Raw genomic sequence first — 10,531 nt, 5'->3', positions numbered from 1 at the left:
TGCGAACTCTGACCAGGACAAAATTGTTATAGTACTAAATATAAAACCAATATAGTTCAAGTGGCAAAACGTAATCAACTGCCATATTTTATATGTTAAATTACGTTATTTCGTATACATGTAGCTCGGAAATAATATATCCTCGTCTTCTAATACGACGATACGTTGTAGGCCTAGCAGTTCGTTGCAGATTCTACATTTTAAAAGTTTTCCGGTTTTGTCCCTTACAACTTAATTCATATATATATGTATATACAAGTAGAGTAGACAAATATAAATTTGGCTTAATCTCTCATATTAAGGACCAAGTTTCTGCAAAGCTAATTCAGGGATTGAAAATGAAGGTAATTTTTTCAAGACTTGCGATGCAATTAAGTAGTTTCAGCTGCGTTGTTTTTCATGATGGCATGCATTTTTAATTTATATTTATTTAGCGAAAGATTGTGATCAAAGTGCCGATGCATAAAGACAAGGACAAATCCAAAGCCATGAAGATTGTTGTCGCTGAAGAAGGTATATATATTTATAATTAATCTGAGAACTAGAATTAAAAGCTTAGGTGTATTATATATATATGAATGCAGGAGTGATCTCAGTGAGTATCGGAAAAGAAAATGATGTGCTTGAAGTGATCGGAGAAGGGGTTGATTCTGTGTGTTTGGCCAAATCTCTTAGGAAGAAATTCTGTTTTGCTGATATTGTAAGCGTTGCGGAAGTTAAGCCGCCGGCGCCGCCATCGCCGGAAAAGTGCCTCCTGCAACCTTGTTTCTACCCGCCAACACCCTTGTACGAGTGGCAGTATTATGATCGGGGACCTACTAATAATTGCTCCATTATGTAACTAACTTAATTATACTATCTTGTTTTCAACTTTTCAAGAATCGACCTCTCATTTTATGTCCTCGTCTCTTATCCAAAAGCTCACTCTCTACATTTTATGTACGTACTACCACGGGCGGAGCCAGACTTTCGATTCAGGGGGGTCCAAATTTTTTTTAACATAACTTTGAAAGTGTGGCAAAATAAATCACTTATCTTTTTTAATATTTGCAATTTCATCCCCCAATTTTTTCGATTGTCGAATTGTTAACTTGAAGTTTGTGTGAATTATATATTTCTCCATGTAATATTCATGCTGCGATGTATTTTACAATAAAATTACTACATATTGAAAATTATGGTGCAAATACAAGATACAGTCTCATTCTAATTTGGAAAAAAAATTAATTGAAATTGTACGAAACGACGTCGTTTAGGCCTCACAAAAACGGCGTCGTCTTTACTAATTCACGTAAGCTGCAATTCAACACTCTGACAATCGAAAAAAAAATAGGGGACGCAATTGTAAAAATTTTAAAAATAGTGATTTAATTCGCCACAGTCAAAAGTCACATTAAAATTACAAATTTGAAATAGTTTGTGATTTTATTTGCAAAAATCTCATAAAACTTTGTAAGACAAAGTAACTTTCAATATCAAATTAAAAAAACAAATCTCTAGAATCCAATCCAATCATGATATGTATAAATTAATTATGTGTTCACTTCTTCAAAACGTCTTAACTCTAAATATTGCATACCAATTACGGTTTAAAATAGCTCAACATAATAATAATGTAGATAAAATTATATAATTTTTATTTTTAATATAAAATTACGAAAATACCCCTACTATTTTTGAAAATCCCGGGGGGGCCCAGTGACCCCCCTGCCCCACCCCTAGCTCTACCGATTGTTCAAAAATTTCTACCTTTCTCTCCAATCTTGCATTGTACTTATTAAGGAATTTATTGATTGAACCTATTTTCCAGTATTGAATGCATGTTCTTGAATGCGTAACATGCATATGGTTAGTATTAATATGCACCTTGAATCAAACTAATTAATATACGGAAGTAGATATAGTTAATTAATTAATGTTTATTTGATGACATTAATATATACATACTCTATTTAGTACCGATTTTAAACGTTTAGAAGTAATAATAAAAAACTTTACGTCATACAAAGAAGTAATAATAATTTCTTTGTTAAAATGTTTAATATATCTCTCTTATTTCAAAAAGATGATTAATAATTATTTCTCATTTTTTTATGTAATGACTCGACTATTGATTGGAAAGAAACTCTTGCTAACTGAGTGACACTTTGTTGTCAAAAAAAAATTATTATCAGTAAAAATTAGCCATATCAAGAATCTATAGTTTATAGAAAATTATTCATCAATCTTAATTTTTTTCAATGGTATAACGACGTCATTTTAATTCTGCAACAAGATTGAGGATGTTGAATTGATTTGCTAAAGATTAAAACGTAAGTATTTATTAGTTACATAAAAAAAATTAAATGGTTGTGTTAAATCGATCAAATTTTATCATAATCTATTTGCCTTCCAATTATCTATAAAAGTATATATAGCATCTCTCAAATACTAAAAAAAATCTATAATATTGCGTAAATATGTATGAAATAGATTCAAAAGTTTAGGACTAGAAGACAATATTGTAGCTATATCTATGAGTGTTATAATTAATTATAATGTTCAAATTAAATTTAACGCATTATATAAATTCAATTAATTTCAAATGTGAACTATATTTTTAAAAATTCAATAACTTCATTGAAATGAAGCATTGTATAAATGAAAACATTAATGAAAATTACAATTTTCATTAATGAAAATTATATTTTTATTAATGATACAATTTAAAATTTAATAGATATGTAAAATTAATGATACAATTCAAAATTTCCATAATGATAATATACATCTCGAAAATATAATAAGAAATTGTGTGTATATATAAAGAATATATTTACACCATTTCAAATAACATTACATAAATGCAAAATGAAAATTCTCAATTGTGGTTCTATTTTAAAATTTGTATATAATGAAATTTATTTTTCTAATATCACATTTTTTTCTAACCATCCCACCATTTTCAATAAATCTATTAATATAAGATTTGTAATTACTTTTTATAAAATTTAAATTATAAAAATGATAAATTATATGTGTCTAAATAAAAATAATAAATATTAAATGGTAGCAATTTAAAGTTATTTATAAACTTAAATTAAAAAAAAAAATCATGTAATATGTAGTTCCGCTCATAGGGCGAGAGCACAATGAAGTTACTAATTAAAGAAAGAAAAACACATTGACACATTAGTCCTCTAAATTATATGAACCGTTGATCTATTGATTAGAGGAAAAATATCTCACCTATATATTGTGCTTCGTCGTCTTAAATAGTTGACTATTAATGATCGGTAATTAACAACTAATTAAAATTCTAATAATACACATGCATGGATGGAATTATCTCCAAAAGAAGAATATTAGGTATGCATGTGACCGTGTTGGGAAATAAATAAAATATCATAATCCTGGTTTTGATGATACCAAAACCATTAGATTTTTCGTCAGTAGACTAGATTCTTTTTTAGCTCAAGTGTTAGAGTTCAGTTAACTAACTAGTCTGAAGATCTGAAGACTGAAGTCAGGCGGACTGAAGATTGAAGACTGAAGACTGCTCGACTGAATATCGCATTTGAAAAGACTAAAGTCAAATACTGAAGAATTTAATGGATGAAGACTTCACTAGAGATTCAGTTATGACTGAATAACTAATGCTGGCCACGTGGAATTAGCGGACTGATACATAAGTCAAGTATCAGTTGACATTCTTCATCGGACTGAACCTTAAGTCAAAAGAAAGCAACGTACTCACCAAGTACAGCAGCATTAAATGCAAAGATATTGAAGATCGTCCTTTCCTGAGCAGAGCATTTATTTTTTGTGCTAACTTTTCAGAAGCGCCATGCTCCTGCGCCTAGAGATGTCATTCCTCACCAAATCAGGAACCTCGAAGATTGAAGCCTCAGCCAAAATTCAAATCTATCTCACAACGGCTGAATTCTTGAAGACCATCTTGCCAACGGATCTATTCAAGACTTCACCTATAAATAGAGCTCGATGATCATCTTCAATCTTCACCGATTCAAATGTTAAAGCTGAAACTCTGCCAAAATCACGTCTCAGTCTATTCACTACAATCCAAAAGTTTGAATCGAAGAAGAGAATATCCAAATCAGTTTACTGATTACATAAATTCTCTTACATCCATAGGTAAATCCATTGTAAAATCCCTAGCCTAAGTCCCCGATTACAGAGAGTCTGTTCTCTGTAATCTAGTTGGTATTTCGAACCTCTTTTCAATCGAGCGAAAAGAGAGTTTGAGAGAGAGAGAGTTCAAGACGGTGGTCTGAACTCAAGAGTTCTTAGCCCCGTAAGCAAGGTGTGTGTAGTCTTTGCAACTGCGAGCTGAGAAGGAGACAAGACCAATCCAGAGTATTGGCACTAAAACCTTGTTTCAATTGAAGGTTTGTTGTGCACCCGTAAGCACAAGCCCATAGTGATTGTCAGTGTGATCAACTGACCGTGGACGTAGGAACTTGTTTCCGAACCATTTAAAAATTTCGAGTTGTTTATCGCTTTCAGTATTTACTTTCCCTTTTTGTACTCAACCTTCTTACTTAACTAAAACTGATAAATTGAAAAGAGAAACTTTAAATCTGATCACAAAGTGCTAATCACAAAGGCTATTTCTTAAGTTTACTAACAAATCTTTGGATAGTCAGTAAGATTCATAACTCTTATCTGATTTCAAAATCTAGACTGAAACCTTACGTGGATTATCAGTTAAAGATTTGTGCCTAACTGAAATCAAAATACTGAAGTTGTTTCAGTATCAGTCTACACCCCTGTTTTAACTGAAACTTTCTTTGACTATTGTATTTCAGTCTAAACCTTTCAGTATCAGTTGATACTCTTCAGTCATACAAAAAAAAATTAAAAATAGCCTACTGGTGTATCCCCCCTCGCCCCCCCCCCCCCCTCGTACACCACTTCAGTGACCCTCCGGGACCTAACAGACCAATTAATTATTTCTTAATGCAAACGGAATTTCATAGTCTTAATACTAAGATAAACTTGGTGAGTTTGTAACTAAATTCGAGTGATATAATTATAATTACTCAAATATAAGAGGTACCAGAAAGTTTAAAAAATATTTTTGATAATTTAGAATATAACTGATGGTCTGATAATGCAAAAATAGTTTGATGGTCTGATAATGCAAAAATAGTTTGAAGTTAAACTAATATTTACTCCAAAAAAAAAAAACGTTGTTGATCGAGTACAAACTAATACTAATATTTTGTCTAAAAAAAAAACTTATACTCTACCACTCAAGTTTGATTTAGTGAAACTATGAGTTACTCAATTATAAATCAACTAATTAATTCTACGCGAATCCGATAGTTTTAGATACTAAAAAATCACTATATATAATAAGTGAAATATTATTACGTATAAGTTGCACCCAACATGGGCCGGCAGAAAAAAAATATTATAGTCCGAAATATGTGTCTCGTTTCCATTTTATTATCAAAATGAAAGTTTCATGAAGTAATGACAGACATGGTTAGCTTACTACAGGGTGTAATAATAGTAGCAAACATGTCAACGTGATATTTCGCAATCTGGAGTTTCAACATCAAATGGGCCCCATATGATTAGTTTAATTAATACCAACTTCCCCATATATATTAATCATAATTATATGGAGTATTGACACACTCTTGGTCTTTCTTTATTTCTAAACTTCATATTGACCAACCGCAGCTAGCTAGCACGACTTAATTAGCTATACTAGACTACTAGTTTTGAATTATTTATACTTTTTTTTTGTGGTTTTCAATGCTAAGGAATGAATGTCAGCGTGTAAGAGCATCCACTATGGTGTTACGTACCTCATAGCGGTGTCATCTCAACAACTACCTTCTTTTTTAACTACCTCATATTTTTTTTACTGTGCCACTACTTCATTTTTAATTATTCAAGGACTCCACTATCATTATTACTACTTCTACCATAATACACACATAATATATATATATATATATATAACTTGTGTATTTTAATTTGAGTAAATTACAAGAAAATACCCCACTTTATACTCAAATCTGATTTTTTGACAATCTTTTTAATTGTAGCAAAAATTTCAACGAGATTTCAATTTGTTGCAATTAACTTCCGGAGTGATTTTCCGGCCAAATTAAATCTGAGTTGGCAGCCGGACCACCAATGTGGAAGCCGGAATGCCAACGTGGCATCAAAAATGCCAAATCATACCCACCCACACACTCTTCACTCTCTCTCTCACACACACACTCTCTCTCTCTCAACTCCATTCTCTCTCTCATCAGAAATGTCAAATCTGAGTCGCGCAAACCTCTCACAGCCGGAATTCCCTCACCCCTCCGTCGACCTCCCCCTTCGCCGTCCCCCCCCACCAACAGAATCGACACACCAATCGCCTCAAACACAACTCTCCAGCCCTCAAATTTCAGATACCGAATTGCAACGACGGTTGTGGCGGCGGATCTTCCGGGAGGTATCCAGGTGATTGTGACTGGGGACGAACCCCAAGCCCGACGGCGAATCGAGAAACCTAAGCGTGTCGACTCTTGCTGGTCTCCCAGAAGCGGCAGCAACATATCTGTTAAAGGAGAAGTTGGGGTTCGACTTTTCTCCCCCAATTGTGTGTTTCCGTTGAGATTGAGGAAGAGAGGATATTTAGGGCTCAACCGCAAATTGTGAAGTGAGAGAAGATTTAGGGCTTACTGGAGTGCAAGGCAACATCGGTCGCGGCTGATTTCTTGGGGCAGAATTAGGGATCGCCCATTTCTCCTTGAGCATATGAAATTAAGGCAAAGAAGTCGGCGTTCGCCGGATTTGCAGAGCCGCGGCGGCTGCGGCAGAACTTGGCAGAGAGAAGGAGCGGTCGATTGGGCTAAAATCAGCCGCTTATGGAAAGAGTAGGAAGATTGGGCCCCCCCTTCATTCCTTTGTAATTTCCTGCTTGAATCCACCGGGAATCGAGTGGATGAGAGAGTGAGAGAGAGAGGGGGAGGGAGCGGAGGAAGTGGCAGCGGTGGAGAAAGGGGGAGAGCCGACTGGGAGAGGGGGAGGGGGAAGAGGGAAGAGTGACGTGGAGGAGGATGAGGATGGTGATGTGGTAGGAAGAGGGTGACATATCAGATACTAATGACACGCAAGAAAAACCCCTAATTTAATTTGGCCGGAAAATCACTTCGGAAGTCAATTGCAATAAATTGAAATCTCGTTGAAATTTTTGCTACAATTAAAAAGATTGTCAAAAAATCAGATTTTGGTATAAAATGGGGTATTTTCGTGCAGTTTACCCTTTTAATTTTTATATTATATTTTACTTCAATAAAATTAATATAATTATATGAATAAATTAATTTTTTAATAATAAAATATAATTGAAAAGTTATAGTTATGCTATAAAAATGAAAAGAAAAATAAAACAGAACCTAAGATTGTAAAATAAAAGTAACAAAAAAATAGAAAAAAAAATAAAATAATTAACGGGAAAAAAAACAAAAACTCAGAAAAATAAATAAACAGAAGGAAACTCAAAAGCAAAATAGAACAGGGTTTAGAATTTTAAAACAAAGGTAAAAAAAGAAAGAAAAAAGAAAAAAAAAACTAAAAATCGAAACAAAATAAATAAAAAGCAACTTGAATACTTGCACAAAAAGAAAGAAGCAAAAAAAGAAAGAAAAAATTAAAACAATAACATACGAAAATTATAGTAAAAAATTAGCGTGGGACCCATCTCTGAGATAAGGAATCGGGTAGCAACATTGCTACCTCAATTTTTTGCTACCCCATTTTTTAAGACCTCCACTATGGTACTATCCTCTAACTACCCCATTACTACCTAGCGTAGTAGAAGCCCTAAGTAAAAATCTGTTATGACTGTTATGGTCAATTTATACTCCCTCCGTTCCAATATTGTATTATCCTCTATTATGGTACTATCCTCTAACTACCCCATTACTACCTAGCGTAGTGGAAGCCCTAAGTAAAAGTCTGTTATAACTGTTATGGTCAATTTATACTCCCTTCGTCTCAATATTGTTGGCCACATTTCTTTTTTAGTTTGTCCCACTATTCTTGGTTACTTTCTAAAAGAAAGAAAAATTAGACTTAATTAAAGTCACTAACTAAACCCTAAATCCCCTTTAAACACATACACTCACAAAACACACATACACCACAAGCGCCACACCCTCTCTCTCGTCTGCACTCTCCAGTCGACGGCGGCAGCGCCGCCGCTACGCCGTGACCGCGTCTCCTCCCCTTCTCGCATCTTTCTCTGTCTTCCACTCTTTCACCCTCTACCGCCGCCGTCTTCATGTCGCCGCCAGCCTCCATCCTCGCCGCCTCCACCTCGCCAAAAATTATGGCTCTTTCATCTCACGTCGCCACCGTTCTTTCCACAGCTGCTTCCACCCTCCTCCCTCCTCCGTCGTCGCACCAGAATTTAGGGCTCTTTTGGGTGTGCTATTTTTTTAGGGGCTCTAATTTTCAGTTTTTGGGGCTCTGTTTTTAGTTGTGCGATTTGGAGTTTGGTTTGGAGGAGAAATAGAGTGGCGATTCAGAAAGGTGAAGGTGCGATGGCTGCGCCTAGTCGGGGAGAGAGAGGCGATGGCCGTTGCACCTTGTGGGTATCTGGTTTAGGGCCTTCGCCGCCGCCTCTGAAATTTTCAGCGAGGTCGGTGGGCTTCGTCCCCACGGTTCCCTTCCTCAACTCTCTCTCTCACCTCTTTGATTTTGGGGGAAATTTTGAATTTTGGTATTTGGAAAGATGAGATTTTTAGGGTTTGGATATTGAGTGGAGTTGGCGGTGTCGAGGGTGGTGGTTGTTGGCAAATTTGAGGAAGGCAGACGGTGGTGGGGGTGGTGCTCTTGAATCTAAAGGTGGCGGCGACGAGAATGGAGAAAAAAGTGAGGGTGTGTTCTGGTTTAAGGGTGAGGGTGGCTGATTCCGGCGACTTCGCCGGAGGTGAGGGTGGCTGATGGCGGTGACTTCGCCGGAGGAGGGAGGCGGTGGATGAAGAAGAAAGTAAAAGGAGGAAGAAAGTCTCTTAATTAACTCATTAATTTTGGTGGGTCACACTCAAATAAAACATAACACTCAAATTCTTAATCTACGTGCCGAAAAGAATGTGGCCAACAATATTGGGATGCAGGAAGTACAATTTTTTATGTGGAAATCATTAGCAAATTATGGTCTAGTACAGTGTATAGTAAAATTTGGCAGGACCCCACAGCAGAATTTCCCGGGCTCGTCGATTTGGGATTTCCTGCGAGGATCAACTGATTTGGCGTTTCTATTTAATTAAAAGCACTCTAATAATCACTAATAATAAAAATCAACCCTAGGCCTACTATATGAATACAGAACTTAATATAAGGAAATATAATAAACGGCTACTAATACAATCGAACATGTTATATTTATATTTGATTATTCACGAAATCCAATTACCGAATTTTGTAATAATTACCATACATATATAGACACGGATAGAAACTTCATATTATATTTCATTTAAATTACTCATAAATTACAGTATATTATCTACACACGAATTAGAAAACATAAATATAAAAAGTTGCATTAGTACGTACAATTTTGATCATATATATAATTAAACATTGATAAGTTTTATAAACGAAAAAATTGGATTGGATTATATTAGTGGGTCAACAAACCTTAACTCGTCGTGTGGTCCAAACGAGCCAACCATTTGATCCCACCTTCAAGTTGGCCTTTAAAATCTGGAACAATGGGAGGGACAGATAGTTTAATACATATTGACACACCTCTCTCTAATTAGGAAAATCCTTCTCTTCACCAAATTCCACTTCCTTCATTAATATATTATCCGTTCCCGTGAAATTTTCATTGTCGATCAATCAATCTTTTTTTGTCCTATATATCAAAAATGAGACTTGTCAATTATTGTCCTAGTGGTAGAATGGTTAATGTTATCAAAAGTTTTGAATTCAAGTTTATCGTGACACAATCTTTAAATTTAATTGTTAGTTGATAAAAAACATCTACGTATAATTGAAGCTTTAGAATTTTATCAAATTTTGAATAGCTTCTCTTAGTACATACTATATATTATTTTCCCCATCCCCAGCCGCTATGGACTCATGACCAGTTCTTAGTCTTTCTTTATATTTCAGCTATATATAATCGTATCTTCAATTTCATTGTGCTATGCATGACTTTGTTCATCTCAGTTTTCATCAGCATATTGAGTCCATAATTACTAATATAATGTCCATGAAACGTATCAATTTTTCTCAAATTCTTTTCAGAAGTGCTTAAATCTTCTTAAGGCGCATTAAATTAAGTTTTTTTTTCTCTCTCTCTTAAAAATTAAAGAGGTTCAATAATGGCTCCTCATTTTCTTCCCTTGATGATTTGAAGTTACACGTTAATTGTTTATATCCCGATCTCATTACAAGAAAATGCAAAAATAACCACAGAAATTAGCGACGAAAATGATGCCATCGTTATTTCTTCCACCTTAAACATCGATCAATCTGAATATTTAAAACATTCCGCCGTTGA

General features: G+C 34.7%; 1 protein-coding gene across 1 annotated transcript; it reads left to right on the top strand.

The window, feature by feature from the left end:
• The first annotated feature begins 218 nt into the window (after positions 1–218).
• Positions 219–914, top strand: LOC130986117 (heavy metal-associated isoprenylated plant protein 47-like). Its single transcript, XM_057909408.1, has 3 exons — positions 219–344; positions 435–513; positions 585–914. The coding sequence occupies exons 1-3, from the start codon at positions 339–341 to the stop codon at positions 839–841; spliced, it is 342 nt and encodes a 113-aa protein (XP_057765391.1). The 5' UTR covers positions 219–338; the 3' UTR covers positions 842–914.
• Positions 915–10,531: the final 9,617 nt, after the last annotated feature.

The sequence above is a fragment of the Salvia miltiorrhiza genome, chromosome 5 (assembly GCF_028751815.1).
Source record: "Salvia miltiorrhiza cultivar Shanhuang (shh) chromosome 5, IMPLAD_Smil_shh, whole genome shotgun sequence".
NCBI classification, from domain to species: Eukaryota; Viridiplantae; Streptophyta; class Magnoliopsida; order Lamiales; family Lamiaceae; genus Salvia; species Salvia miltiorrhiza.
Note: the sequence above shows the minus strand (reverse complement) of the source record. Positions and strands in the feature narration are given on the sequence as shown.